The 14,882-nt window shown below is 53.7% G+C and overlaps 1 protein-coding gene across 6 annotated transcripts in view; it reads left to right on the forward strand.

The window, feature by feature from the left end:
* Window positions 1-14,882, forward strand: part of LOC111834609 (glypican-6-like) — a 28,876-nt gene that overhangs the window by 7,048 nt on the left and 6,946 nt on the right. For all 6 annotated transcript variants that reach the window (XM_072706315.1, XM_023794099.2, XM_023794102.2 and 3 more), the window contains exons 2-5: window positions 6,394-6,552; window positions 11,789-12,186; window positions 12,992-13,157; window positions 14,481-14,611. In XM_072706315.1, coding sequence (XP_072562416.1) covers window positions 6,394-6,552; window positions 11,789-12,186; window positions 12,992-13,157; window positions 14,481-14,611 — 854 coding nt within the window. The remainder of the gene's footprint in view (window positions 1-6,393; window positions 6,553-11,788; window positions 12,187-12,991; window positions 13,158-14,480; window positions 14,612-14,882) is intronic.

Genomic DNA, 14,882 nt, shown 5'->3' on the forward strand with positions numbered 1-14,882 from the left:
GTCTGCGTGGCCGTGAGGCTGCCTGGCTGCCTGGGCAGGATGGCGTCTGCGTGGCTGTGAGGCTGCCTGGGCAGGACGGCGTGCCTGTAGCTCGTCAGAAGCGTCCCAGAGTCTGCCTGCAGCATCCATCGGGGGGCTTTCTGCTCTCTCAATCGCGGGAATCGCAGCAAACACCGAAGCGTGATCAGCTGGGCCCAAGGGGATTCTGGGTAAGCGGCCACAGCTGATTGGCTGTGATTGCGGTAAAGGTGTCTCCTGGCTTGAGACCCCATTGGAAGAAGCCTGGCCTTTCAACCTTAAAGTGCTGGTTGCTTTTGGATGCACGTCCCCTGTGTGTCATCAGGTCTCTGGTGACTCTCACACACAGACAGATACAGACGTATTCAGCTGCTGTTCCCTGCAGCCTCCTTGGAGAGCTGCCTGACAATTATCAGTCCTCCTCTGCCTGCCCGCCCCATTGCCCCCCCCCCCCGCCGTCCCTGCCAGGGTAAACAAGCAGGACATCACTGCTCATCACCACTGTCATTATAAACTCATTTTCCTCTGTTTTCCCCAACATGACGGGGAAATGGTAGGATCTTCTGGAAAGTTCTTCGTAGATAATTGCTATGCATTTATTATTTTACTGCACTTTTTTCTGGAGAAAAGCTGTTGACCATTTGTCGTTTATGTAACTTGAACAGCCTGTGAGGTTAAGATGCGGGGAGCTAGATTCTGGCCCCGGGTTCCGTCTTCCAGGAGCTGACCTGGGGGGTGGGACTGGCAGGGGGACATAGACCCACACGGCAGAGGGGGGTCGAGAGAGAGGGAAAGAGGCGCAGGGGGGCTAGAGTGCTCCCACAGAATCCAGGGCCCAAGGGGATTCTAGGTAAATATCCACGGCTGGCTGCAGTTTGGAGGGCCTGCAAACTGGCCATTTTGATTGGTAAACCAGTCAGTGATGACAGCCAATCAGGAGGCCTCGGGTGCCTTCAGTAAGGCATGTGTATCTTTTGGGAAAAGTGCAAAAGAGCAAAGTGATTCTGATGTGTGAGATTCTTCTGCAGGGTCACGCCATTTCAGGTGCACTTTTCCCAAAAGATACACATGTGGTGCTTCAGCTCTGACGTGTGCTAATGATCGGGGTCACTCCTCTCGGCCTGTGAATAACCACAAAACTGCAGCAAGACTCATTAAAACCATGCAGCTTTAGCCTATTTGTTCGTCTTTTTGTTGAATGGTTGACCTGCCATTGTTGGCTCGGAGCTCTAAGCATTAATTTCATATAACCATTTGAAGTGAGTGTCAGTGTTGTCATGTTTTTTTGACGTCGTCACCTCGATCCGTCTTCTGGAAAGTAAACTTTGGCAGTTTGGTGTTTTCACAGCTGTCAGTGAGCGATTTTAATCCCCAACGTGTTTGAGGAGACGTTATTTGCACTGAGATTTCCACGAGCTGGGCTGCACGTCCCCGTGAGAGGGCGCACGGAGCCGCTGGTGGTGATCGACCGCAGGAGGTTCTTGTCTGTCCCTGAAACGACGGGGACGTGGCGGCGTGCCGGAGCGGGTACGGTAGGGCGGCGCTGTGGGTGGCGCCGTGACGACGCTATGCCAGCCTTTGTCTCCGGCCTGCATTACAGGTTGTAACATGAAGCACATGCGTGGTGACGTGGCGTCGCAGCTTTGTGCTGAAGCCCACGGTGGGACAAAGCTTCGCGTCGGGGCCCAGTGCTCAGCTGAAAGGCCTCTTTGTTGCGGCGCTCGCGTGCTGGGAGCGGCTTCAGGGGGCCCTCGCGCGCATCACCTGGGAATCAACCCGGAAGTGGCCTCCTTCACAATGTGTGGTGCGATGACTGGGGGTACGCCTGGGGGGGCGGAATGCCCTCGGGGGGGGGGGGGCGGGGGGTGGTTTGTGCTTCTCCCCACAGCTGGGTGTTGGACACGCGGCGTTTTGATGGAGTCAGAGCTTTAAGGTAAAAACTGAAGATTAATTTTCCGTGGCCTCTGGTTCGGCTGTCATGGGGGTTCGGAGGAGAGGACGGAGGGTGGGGCTGTTTCAAGGGAATGCTAGAGGCTCCCCCTAGTGGCAAGGCAGCAGCAGGGTGACTGCATGGAAGTTTTGGCTTTGATTCTTACTAGTTTGCATACAGACTTTTGGCATTTTTAGTTTTTTTTTGACTACAGTCACAGATTTTCTTTTTATTAAATTGAGTTTCCACTTGTGGGAACTGGGAAAAGTGGAAAAATAACAGGCTGTAACCACATTGTACGGACTTTTGGTCCCCACAATGTAATACACACACACACACGCACACACACACACACACACACACACACACAGGTAAAATGGGAGGCAGAGGAGAGTCTGTGAGAGGGAGAGAGACCCGTTCCTGTCTTTGAGTATGTCTGCATGTGCTGAGCCACGCCGAGGCTGATGGGTAATGTGGCATGCCTACGAACCGCGGACAAACCTGCTGGCTCACACTGCTGGAAGCCACCAAGTGGATTTAATTGTATTGTTTTTTAATATGGTTTCCTGGAGACTGGAAATGACTCTGTGTAGCCCAGGCAGTGGGGGCTGGGGACTGTGGGGGGGGGGGCGAGAGTTGGCACATGCTGCGGAGGCATGCACCGAGTGCCCCCCCCCCCCACCACATAGTACACAAAAAAATACGGTGGCAGGAGGCACACGGGTCTGCTATCCCAGGCCTGCATGGTTCAGAATCTGCAGAAAGATACCCCCCCTCCCCCCACCACGAAGGCACTCTTTCTCGGGGGGTCCTGACGAGCATGTGTGGCTCTTGGTGTGTTTGGGTAGTCTGTCTGGCTGACCAGGGGGATGCATTCGGGTTCTATGGAACCGGCAAATAAATGGCTTATCAGTGAACCCCTTTCAATAGAATGGCATTTAAACAGAGGAATGTACAGCTATCTGGGAGATGCTGCCTGTTAACGTACTCGGTGTACACCAGTGTTAGTGTTAGTGTTAATAGTGCTAGTGTTAATACAAAGCTGGCCTGATGTGCCTGTGACTTCCTGAATGTTTATTCTGTGTACTGACTCGGGTCCCAGTAAGTAGAGGAGATGAAAACAAGCTGTTTTTTTTTTTTTCTGGAGAGGGGGGCAGAATGGTCGCCCATGGGAGCGTGCGAGATTCGTCTCGTCCTCAGCGTGCGGGTGGTGTGTCTCCATCCGGCACATGCAGACGGAGGCCAAAGGACACAACCTCTCCCAGAGAAGTGCCTGTTAACCCATGACTCTGTTGGTTAGGTGTGCGGGGGTGGTATTGGGGGGGGGGGGGGTGGGGTGCTACGAGGCTTTATCCACTGGCCGCTGCGAGCACCGTCCTGCAAGCTGGTCTGCGGCGTAAACCGGAAACAGGGTGTGCCTCATTTTTGCACAGCTAGAGCAAGGGCACTTTACTAGGCAGGAAGCTGTGCTTTTAATTATCCATTTGTTACATTTTTCTGAACACTTCTGAAATACAGCAGGCCTAGACATTTAGGGCACCCGATTTCCCGTGTTATTCATGGTTTGTGTTTTTTATTAAGGTAATAGTATGTGGCAGCCGTTTGAGACGCAGAAAGGAATGAATGTTTGACACCCTGCCTGGCAGCCACAATGCAAGGTAATAACAAGGCCAGCCTCTTAAAGCGGGAAATGCCTGTGCTGCAGTTTTTAATCCATTTTTAGAACGTGTGGCTCTGAGCTCCCTCACTTGAAACAGCTCGCATGCCTTCCAGCTACGGTTTTGCGGCGCGGTGTGTTTATAGGGCGTCGCGTCAGGTACCGAGGGGCGTGGAGGTCACACTTCCAGCTGTGTGCGTCAGACAAAGAGCCGCATCTCTGCCTGTCACGTCGCTTCACACGCCATCAGATAGTGCTTCCTTCCTGCAGGCAGGTTTCTCCCTTAAAAACCATCTTACAAACTCTTTGTTGCCGCCATTTTGGACAGCATGCGGACAGAAGTTTAAGGGTTGTGTCAGGGTTCAAACTCAGGGTTCTGAGTTTGGGGTTCTGTTGGGTTCCAGTTGGCTCCGACAGGGCTGATCCGTGGCCTGCCGATGAATCCCTGTGCGGGGGGGGGGGGGGGGGGGGGTGGGGGGGGTCAGATGGAAGCCAGTGTGGGTTAGAGCAGCACTGATAAAGAAACCCGTATGAGGGCTTTTAGAGCCTGGGAGTGACTGTATCAGACAGGCTGTTCCTTCTCCTTTCAGTGTTTTCCACCCCCCCACCTATTGCCTGTGGTTGTTTGCCACCCCCCCATGCCCATCACCCATGGGTGATTACCGCCCTCCCCATACATTGCCCACCTGTATTTGCAGCCCCCCCACCGATCGCCCTCCGGTGTTTGCCCGCCCCTCCCTGGCCAATCACCTGTGGGTGCTTGCCGACCCCCCCCCCCCCCTCACCCATTGGTATTTGCCAGCCTCCTCCTTGCCCATCATTTTGCAGGTGTTTGCCGCCCCCCCCCCCTACCTATTCGCCCCCCGATATTTGCCCGCCCCCACGAGTGTTTCTCAGCTGTTTTGTTTCACTTTCTTTCATTTAGTCTCCGATTGATGAGCCTTTCCGGACAGAGGCGTATTGTAAGACTAACCATGAACCGGATGTTTTGTACCTACAGGAATCTGGGAGGCCAGTTTCCAGCTTACATGGGGAGGGGGTCCAGCTTAACAAGTGACCGATTTGGTAAATGCTTGTATTTTAAAAGCACTTGGCTGATTAGAGACCATGGTAACGCTGAGCTCCTGATTCCCGGGATACGTGTGGTGTGTGTTTGGGATGAGAGTGTGGCTCTGTCTGAGCTGATGGACTCCTCCTCCAGAGGGGGAGGTGGGCGCTGCCCCCAACGATGACCTCCTGTTACAGGGAGCAAATCTGAGGAGCCGCCTGGTCTACGCTGTGGTGGAAATTTCGCTGAAGTCTATTTGTTTAAGAGTCTGACGAACTTCATTAGCACAAAGCTTTGGGGGGGGCAGGTACTCAGCAGCCTTTCATGCGTCCCCTGATCTGCCCCCGAACAGGAAGCGCACACATCATTTATAGCCAAAAAGTGTGACAGTTTACAGAGGACTCGGGTATCGGTGTACACCAGCTACTTCTGCTTATTGAGGTCCGTTATTAGGGTTAGCCTATTTTTCCATTAGCCCTATGGTTTCACTACCCTATTTAGACAAGTTGTTTTCAGTTACTTTCTTAATCTTACTTCCCCTATATTCCTTTCCCCTATATATCCTTCACCTATGACATCAGTACATAAGTTTCTAATATTGGCAGCTTCTTGGATTAGACCTGCACCTTCATCCGGTCCTCTTGCAGTATAAACTGTCACATGTTAGTTCCTTATAAAATGTTTCTTATTGAGAAGTGAAAACTTATTACTGAAGTTTAACTTAAATTATTGTATTACACGTTTAGTACAATAACTATTCCAAAGCAGAAATTAATCATTTATTATCATTGTAGTTAAATCAACAGTGTTATTATGAATTTCATTGGTAATTACTGATTGAAATTACATTCTATTTGCATAATCATGGCTTTTTCTACCACAGCTCCTGCTTTATCTCCTGTTTGCAGCTGCCCCTAGTTTGTCGGGCTTCTTTAGCCTGGCTGACTGGTTTTCTGCTTTTTATTTCAAGTAACGTTTTCGGCCAGTATTTAAAAAAGGCGAGAAATGGAGAGAAGGCGCTCGGGCTTCAATGGGCCGAGTGAAAGCGGAGGTGCAGACCTCCTCCTGAGGCCCCGAGAGCCGCTTCGGGGGGGTTGGCAAAGGAGCCCAGCGCGCTGCTGGAATTAGCATGGTGAAAGAAGGCTTGTTCTCTTGAAATACCAGCAGCCACATTAAACAGAAAGAAAAACAGGCCTTTATGGCTGGCTGGGCCCCTTATCCCAGCACCTTTTCCATGTTAATTTGATGGGCTCCTTTTTGTGAGAGGGTATCATAAGTCCCCTTAGCTGCGACCCTTTCCAGTGCACCAGGGAGACACTCATTAGCCTGACTCATCAGATTACCTGCTTATGTGTCGTTAGCTTTTATTAACGAGATGGAAGGATTATTTACGGGAGAGTAACGGTGTATGTAATGAGTAATAGTGCTCTGGGGGTATTTGCGTGCCGCCTTTGCTTTGAGCAGATGATGCCCGTCGTGCTCTGTGCCCGGTGATGAGTCTACAGCCGTTCCAATGCTGTGCCAGTGTTCTCAGAGTCATGGGTTTATAGAAAACAATTCAGAGGTTTTATAAGTTTTATTTGGCGGGAAAAATAGTAGAATAAGGATCCCCTCCACAAACGAGCATCGCAGATGTTTTCAAAACGCTGTCACGGCCGTCCCCCGCCGTCCCCCATCTGCTGGCTTTGTCAGCCGAGCCGGTGGCGTCTGGTCCCTCTAACCTGTGTTTGTCCCCGGCAGGTGCCCACCTGAAGGTGTGTCCCCGGGATGCCCCCTGCTGCACCGCGCAGATGGAGCAGAAGCTCAGTCAGCAGGGCCTGGTGGACCTGAGGGCCGCGGTGGGGCAGCTGAGCGTCAGCCTCCAGAACACCTTCAGTCAGCGGCACCAGCACTTTGACCGTGAGTCTCTGCCTCTTTTTCTCTCTCTCTCTCTTCACTGGTGCTGGGAGGTTAGCGTCCGCGCATTTACCGTCCGCGCGTCAGCATCCGCGCGTTTACCAGCCGCCCGTCGGCGTCCGCGCGTTTACCAGCCGCCCGTCGGCGTCCGCGCGTTTACCGTCCGCGCGTTTACCGTCCGCCCGTCGGCGTCCGCGCGTTTACCATCCGCGCGTTTACCGTCCGCACGTCGGCGTCCGCGCGTTTACCGGCCGCACGTCGGCGTCCGCGCGTTTACCGGCCGCACGTCGGCGTCCGCGCGTTTACCGGCCGCCCGTCGGCGTCCGCGCGTTTACCGTCCGCACGTCGGCGTCCGCGCGTTTACCGTCCGCGCGTTTACCAGCCGCACGTCAGCGTCCGCGCGTTTACCAGCCGCACGTCAGCATCCGCGCGTTAGCGTCCGCGCATTAGCATCCTTGTTTGTGTTACGTACTGCTCGTCGTTGGAGGAGGACTCTCCAAAATGGACCTTGCAAAGTCAGGCACTGATCCACACCCTGGTGTTACACAACCAGGGGATGTGACCCAAATCCTAGCCTGGGGATGTGAGGTTGGAGTTGCAGCTCCACAAATACCAGTCCTTGGCCATGCTACTTAAAGATGTCTGATACAGAATGTTCCAGCCGCTGGCACCTTCGGTGCTCCATAGAGACTCCTCTGACTGTGTGGCATCTCCTTGGCCCGATGGCAGTACATGTGCGATGTTTGGCATTTCGATGGGGGGGACGGGGGACGTGGGGAGCCATGACCTGTCACCCTTCACCGGCTCCCTGCAGGACCGATGCTGCAGGTGTGCATTTACAGAAGAGGTTGGAGGTACCCAGGGTGATTGTGGACTTGCGCCCCCTGGTGGATAGCGCGGACAGGACACCAGATCCAGCCCGTCATTTTACAGTGACAGTCCTCTCTTCTCAAGGGTCATTTTAGAAACACATGAAGATATCCATCTTTTAAAATGGGTGAACTTTCCACTTCTAGGGACAGGTATGCAGAGAATACATCTGCATGTGAACTTAGTTCCCCATAGTGTATAAATTTATGCCCATGAGAAATTTCCAGACAAACTGAACTTCTTATTCAGCCATGTGTGCTAAGAACAAGGCCTGGATCCACTCCGAGCCTCCAGAGCTTCCGGGAGGGACACTCGCACGTGCAGTGAAGCCCAGCTCTCCAGTCATCAGACAGATGTGTGACCCCCAGTGGGCAGGATTATCCTACACTGTCACTCACCTGACTGCTTTAACTCACTTCATACTTCTGATTTTATTGGTTCTGAGCAGTGATTGATGGCACTGTGACCCCACCCACTGTGAGTTTTGATGCCATTTTTCACCGGTGGTTAGTAAATGCAGTGCAGGGCTTACTGGGGGGCGGATAGACCGGCGTGGGTGGGGGATGCTAGGGGTCGCTGCTCCTCCTCGTTTTATCTCAGCGGGGGAGCAACTACCTGACCACAAACTTTTAAATCATTTTGTGTGTGATGTGTTAAGCCGGCTCCGTTCGTTCAGGTACGGCCCTGCTCCCGGGGGTTATGAGTCAGTCTGTGAGGTTCCCCCCCAGCAGTGACAGAGATCCCCCGCAACTCCTTCACTGTTGCAGCCCCATTTCCAGGTGAAATACAGCTCTCTAGCGCCACCTGCTGGCCCATCAGCTTATGCCCCTCTCCCTCGCTGTGGCTGCCCAGGACCTGGGAGCTGTGTGACCGCAAACGGTTCTGTGGTCGCTGTGGTCTGGTCCTGGATCAGCCCACCCCTGCCCCCCCACCTTTCTCTGGCTGTCATTAAATTCACCATTGCTTTGGCACTTTGTGTTGTGGGGGGGGGTTGGTCTCTCTGTCTTTTTGTTTTAGTCTGTATCCATGTGAATGGTGACAGTGGCCCCCTCGCCAATCTGCATTTGCAGGGTGGGGGTGGGGGGCTCTGAGGTAAATGGAGAGCCTGCAGTGTTTCCAGTGTCCATGGTGACACTGGGGGGGGGGGGGGGGTATGGGGGGGGTGAGGCTTAACTCACCAGGAGCACTCCCCGGCCCCCCGGGTTATTGTATGTAAGCGATGGTGTCGGGGTGCTACTCTGTGGTCTAGTGTATCCGGGGGGGGCGGCATCAGGAGGGTGTCTGCGGTCGGGGGGGGGGGGGGGTACCAGGCTGTAATCGCTGAATGTGCTCTTGTTCTGTTTTATTGGTGAAATGGTGCTTGTGTTTAAATCTGTAACTTCAGCTTGGGATGCGGGGGGCCCCCACACACACACACACACACACACACACACACACACACAGATTTGTAATTATATCTTTGTGGGGACTCTTCATTTCTATGGGGAAAACCCTAATCCCAACATGACGATCTTAACCCCTACCCAGCACTAACCTTAACCATAAGTAACCAAACAAAATAGTCGCTGCCCCGCCAGAACATGCCCCCTCTGACGGACTGAGTGGTAAAACATGCTGCAACATGGCTGATTTGAGTTGGGGAAACTGCCAGTCTCTTTAAACACAGTTGGACTGGGATACATCCATTTTACCAAAGGACCAGGGACGTCAATATGTTGGCTGAAATTTCCTGACAGCATATTTTGTAGAAACTTGTAAAGTTTACCTAGCTAGTTACCTACACTTGCTTTGTGAAGGAAAACTGGTCTTGTCTCAGCCTGCGAGCACCATCTGACTCTCTCATCGTGTTTGTGGAACATAAGGCTAATTAACATGAACGTCCTTAAATAAATACTGGCAAATTCCTTGCCATAACAGAATATAAATGAACGATGCTAAATATTTCATTGATGAGTAGTCAATGCAAGATATAACTTTAGTGACAATTTTACCCAGTGGGTCTGAACGCAGTGACTCCCGCCTACTGTGACGTCATGCACATGTCAACTTCACAAAACTTATGGCATTTTTAGTTTTTTGACTGCGTTCACAGATTTTTTAGAAAATTGAGGTTTATATTGTGGGGACTGGAATAAAAAATGTCCCCACATGCTAAAAAGTAGCATTTGGTCCCCACAATGTGGTAAATACAACCCCCCCCCCCCCCCCCACACACACACACACACACAGACAGATAAACAGTCACGCTTGTGTAAGGACCGTGGGAACAGGGCGGCCGCCCGGTGAACACCCCCCGAGAGGAACGAGAGGTGAGCACCCAGGGAAAGATCAGGGGGGGGTGGGGGCACAGTGTGGCTGAGTGGTGGGGGGAGGGGTGGGGCAGTGTTGCGCTCAGCTCTGGGAGACACCTCCCAGCAGAGGTGATCCGCCTCTGATCCATTGGGGGGGGGGCATTCCTGAGCATGAAGTGGGTCATTGTGTGTCCATCCACACTGAAGAGCCCTCAGAAGACACTGGGCATCTCAAAGGGAAAAGCAGAAATGGGGCGGGGCAGGGTGGGGGGGTATTCCCTGAATTATTCAGTGATGTCTTGGAGAATACCCCCGAGAGACGGACCTGCAGACAGGCAGAGACAGAGAGACGGACCTGCAGACAGGCAGAGACAGAGAGACGGACCTGCAGACAGGCAGACACAGAGAGACGGACCTTCAGACAGACAGGCAGACGCAGAGAGACGGACCTGCAGACAGGCAGAGAGACGTACCTGCAGACAGACAGGCAGACGCAGAGAGACGGACCTTCAGACAGACAGGCAGACGCAGAGAGACGGACCTTCAGACAGACAGGCAGACGCAGAGAGACGGACCTTCAGACAGACAGGCAGACGCAGAGAGACGGACCTTCAGGCAGACAGGCAGACGCAGAGAGACGGACCTTCAGGCAGACAGGCAGACGCAGAGAGACGGACCTTCAGGCAGACAGGCAGACGCAGAGAGACGGACCTGCAGACAGGCAGAGAGACGCAGAGAGACGGACCTTCAGGCAGACAGGCAGACGCAGAGAGACGGACCTTCAGGCAGACAGGCAGACGCAGAGAGACGGACCTTCAGACAGACAGGCAGACGCAGAGAGACGGACCTTCAGGCAGACAGGCAGACGCAGAGAGACGGACCTTCAGGCAGACAGGCAGACGCAGAGAGACGGACCTTCAGGCAGACAGGCAGACGCAGAGAGACGGACCTGCAGGCAGACAGGCAGACGCAGAGAGACGGACCTGCAGACAGGCAGAGAGACGGACCTGCAGACAGACAGGCAGACACAGAGAGACGGACCTGCAGACAGACAGGCAGACACAGAGAGACGGACCTGCAGACAGGCAGAGAGACGGACCTGCAGACAGGCAGAGAGACGTACCTGCAGACAGACAGGCAGACGCAGAGAGACGTACCTGCAGACAGACAGGCAGACGCAGAGAGACGTACCTGCAGACAGACAGGCAGACGCAGAGAGACGGACCTGCAGACAGACAGGCAGACGCAGAGAGACGGACCTGCAGACAGACAGGCAGACGCAGAGAGACGGACCTTCAGACAGACAGGCAGACGCAGAGAGACGGACCTGCAGACAGACAGGCAGACACAGAGAGACGGACCTGCAGACAGACAGGCAGACACAGAGAGACGGACCTTCAGGCAGACACAGAGAGACGGACCTGCAGACAGGCAGAGAGACGGACCTGCAGACAGGCAGACACAGAGAGAAGGACCTGCAGACAGGCAGAGAGAGGCAGGGAGGGAGACAGTAGCTGGACACAAAAGGACAGCCGATGATGATCAGCCCCCCCCATCCCCCATTGATGTCACTGCCCCCAGGCTTCCCCCACATGTGAGAGACATGTGATCCGGGATCTCTTATATAAATGGAGTGGCGCCGTTATCTCAAAGTAAATCCATTCTTTGTGCGTCTGGTTCTGTGATGGATCCGGTGATGGGCTCCCCGCTTGGGGGGGGGCATCGCTGGCCCTCCTCGTGCTCAGCCTCGCGTCTGGTCTGTGGCCTGGTTTTCCTCTGGAAGGTTGGCATCAGTAAATTGCCTTTGGTGTGTATGTGCCCTGTGATGGAGTGGCATCCTGCCAGGGGGGGGGGGGGTACTCCAGCCTTCTGCCCTCTGCTGCCTGGGATTGGCTCTAGCTTAATGGTTAGCTGTGGCGTGTTGTAGATTTGCCTAAACTTTTTTTTTTTTCCCCCCCCCAAATCTAACACAAACTCACCCTTGTCTCGCTAAGCTGTGGGTCAACTCCAGTGAATGCTGGCAAATGAACTGTTTACGACGTTCGTACATCCAGAAGGACCCTCCTCTCTCTCCGCAGAGTTTTTCCGGGAGCTTCTGAGCAACGCGGAGACCTCCCTGAACAGCATGTTCATTCGCACGTACGGCCAGATGTACGTGAGGAACGCGGAGCTCTTCAAGGGGCTCTTTAGGGATCTGGGCCGCTACTACGCGGCGGGGAGCACCGCCGTCGACCTGGACGCCATGCTGGCGGACTTCTGGGCGGAGCTTCTGGAGCGGATGCTCCGGCTGGTCAACGTGCAGTACGAGTTCAGCGACGCCTACATGGAGTGCGTGAGCCAGCACACAGAGGAGCTCCGCCCCTTCGGAGACATGCCGCGCAAGCTCCGCCTCCAGCTGACACGCGCCTTCGTAGCTGCCCGCACCTTCACGCGCGGCCTGGAGCTGATGCCGCAGGTGGTGGCCAAAGTCTCCACGGTGAGCGAGGGGAGGGGGTTTAGTGTGAAACAGGGAGTCCAGACGTAGTCTCAGCCCTGCAGAGCCATGAACATCCAACAGCTGCTTCTGTGGAGTGTGTGTGTGTGTGTGGATCACATTTGAGGACCAAATTGTCCCCAAAGTGTAGTAAAACCTGAAATTTCCCTACTTTTGGCGACATCTTTTGAGGTCCCCATTTGGATAACCTCAGTTTTATAAAAATCTGTGAATGCAATAAAAAAAGTAAAAATGCCAAAAGTCTTGTATTTGGGTTGGTTACTTATGGTTAAGGTTAGGGATGGGTAGAGGTTAAGGGTGTTGTGACTGGGATTAGGGTTTTTCCCATAGAAGTGAATGGACGGTCCCCATTTAGATAGGAAGACCGACTTGTGTGTGTGTGTGTGTGTGTGTGTGTGTGTGTGTGTCCATCCATTTCTGTACACAAAGTAAACAGCTTTTATTACCCTGTGCAGACCTCTGACCTCCTCAGGAGTTACCAGTAAACAAGACCCTCGTGCCCTGATCTTATCTTTGAGCAAAGCTTCTCTAAGATGCCCCCACTTGGTCAAGCGGACGGACACGCCTTTTGACACGGCTTTGTGTGTGCGTGCATGTTTGCACGCCAAACTAACATGACAGAAAGGAGACCGTTTCGAGTGTTCGGTGTGGCTGGTTCGTCACCTTCATGCTGCTTCTCATTCAGTAACGGGCATGTGTTGGACCCCAGTACTCCATTGTACTGGTTCAGAGAAACGGCCGGGCAGCTTTAAGCCTCCCCACACTGACCCTAACCCCCTCCCGCCAGGTGAGCCCCACCCCGGGCTGCATTCGGGCCTCCATGAAGATGCTGTACTGCCCCTCCTGCTCAGGGCAGCCAACCCTGCGGCCCTGTGAGAGCTACTGCCTCAACGTTTTGCGTGGCTGCCTGGCGCACCAAGCCGACCTCGACTCTGAGTGGAACCTCTTCCTAGGTGAGGGGGGGGGGGGGAGCGAGGCCATGGGCTTGTAGTCCCACCAGTAATTTTGGTACCATGTGAAATGATGGATTAGCTGCTAGTTTTTGATGGGGGGGAAAAAACTGGCTGAAAGACCAGGTGAGCAAGTCTGAGGGGGCGCCGCCCTGCTGGTGGAATTTCAGCCAGGTGGTGCTGGCCCCGATGTACCGTTTCGAGGGCTCTTTTGTAGCATGTCTGGTAAAGCGTCTCGTTAAAAACCCAACACCTATTGGAGCCTTGAAAGGAACCGCATGTTACGAATGGGACCTCTTGTTCTTTTTGCAGTCCCAGGGCTCCCCCTTGTGTCTGAAGGGGGTAATACAGTTTATTGAAAATGTTATATTTCGATACTGTTTGGCATGTTATGCTGGTGGATTGTTTGCTAGAGTAATTAAACTTAGGCTGTTAAACTAGAGAACTAACTTCTGGGAGTTTAAGCCACATCCTCTGGTCACCGCCCCGGGTGCCTGTCCCCGGTTTATCAGCTCTGACCCCTGTATATGTACCCCTCCTTCCCTGTATATGTACCCCTCCTTCCCTGTCCATGTACCCCTCCCTCCCTGTCCATGTACCCCTCCCTCCCTGTCCATGTACCCCTCCCTCCCTGTATATGTACCCCTCCCTCCCTGTATATGTACCCCTCCCTCCCTGTCCATGTACCCCTCGCCCCCTGTATATGTACCCCTCGCCCCCTGTATATGTACCCCTCCCTCCCTGTATATGTACCCCTCCCTCCCTATATATGTACTCCTCCCTCCCTGTATATGTACCCCTCCCTCCCTGTCCATGTACCCCTCCCTCCCTGTATATGTACCCCTCCCTCCCTGTATATGTACCCCTCCCTCCCTGTATATGTACCCCTCCCTCCCTGTCCATGTACCCCTCCCTCCCTGTATATGTACCCCTCCCTCCCTGTATATGTACCCCTCCCTCCCTGTCCATGTACCCCTCCCTCCCTGTCCATGTAACCCTCCCTCCCTGTATATGTACCCCTCCCTCCCTGTATATGTACCCCTCCCTCCCTGTCCATGTACCCCTCCCTCCCTGTATATGTACCCCTCCCTCCCTGTATATGTACCCCTCCCTCCCTGTATATGTACCCCTCGCCCCCTGTATATGTACCCCTCCCTCCCTGTCCATGTACCCCTCGCCGCCTGTATATGTACCCCTCGCCGCCTGTATATGTACCCCTCCCTCCCTGTATATGTACCCCTCCCTCCCTGTCCATGTACCCCTCGCCCCCTGTATATGTACCCCTCCCTCCCTGTCCATGTTACCTTCACTCCCTGTCTGTCTCAGATGCTATGATGAGCCTTGCCGAGAGGCTGGAGGGGCCGTTCAACTTCGAGTCTGTGATGGACCCCATCGACGTGAAGATCTCGGAAGCCATCATGAACATGCAGGAGAACAGCCTGCAGGTCTCGCAGAAGGTCGGGTCCCGTCGCGAAGCAGAGCTGGTGTTGGGCCTCTTGGCCAGAAGTGGAAAGTTCAGGTCCAGAAAATACAAATGCAGGCCAAGAATTTGTTTCAACCAACCGGTTGAGTATAATGAGTCAGTCACAGAGTACTCAACTGGTTGGCTGAAACAAAATCTTGATCTGGATTTGTACTTTAATGGACCCGAACTTTCCACCTCTGCTCTTAGCAGACCTGACCTCTGACCTGAACCCTCAGCTTCTACATGAACCAGCACACAGTATC

This window comes from Paramormyrops kingsleyae, chromosome 24 (assembly GCF_048594095.1).
Source record: "Paramormyrops kingsleyae isolate MSU_618 chromosome 24, PKINGS_0.4, whole genome shotgun sequence".
In the NCBI taxonomy this organism is placed as follows: domain Eukaryota; kingdom Metazoa; phylum Chordata; class Actinopteri; order Osteoglossiformes; family Mormyridae; genus Paramormyrops; species Paramormyrops kingsleyae.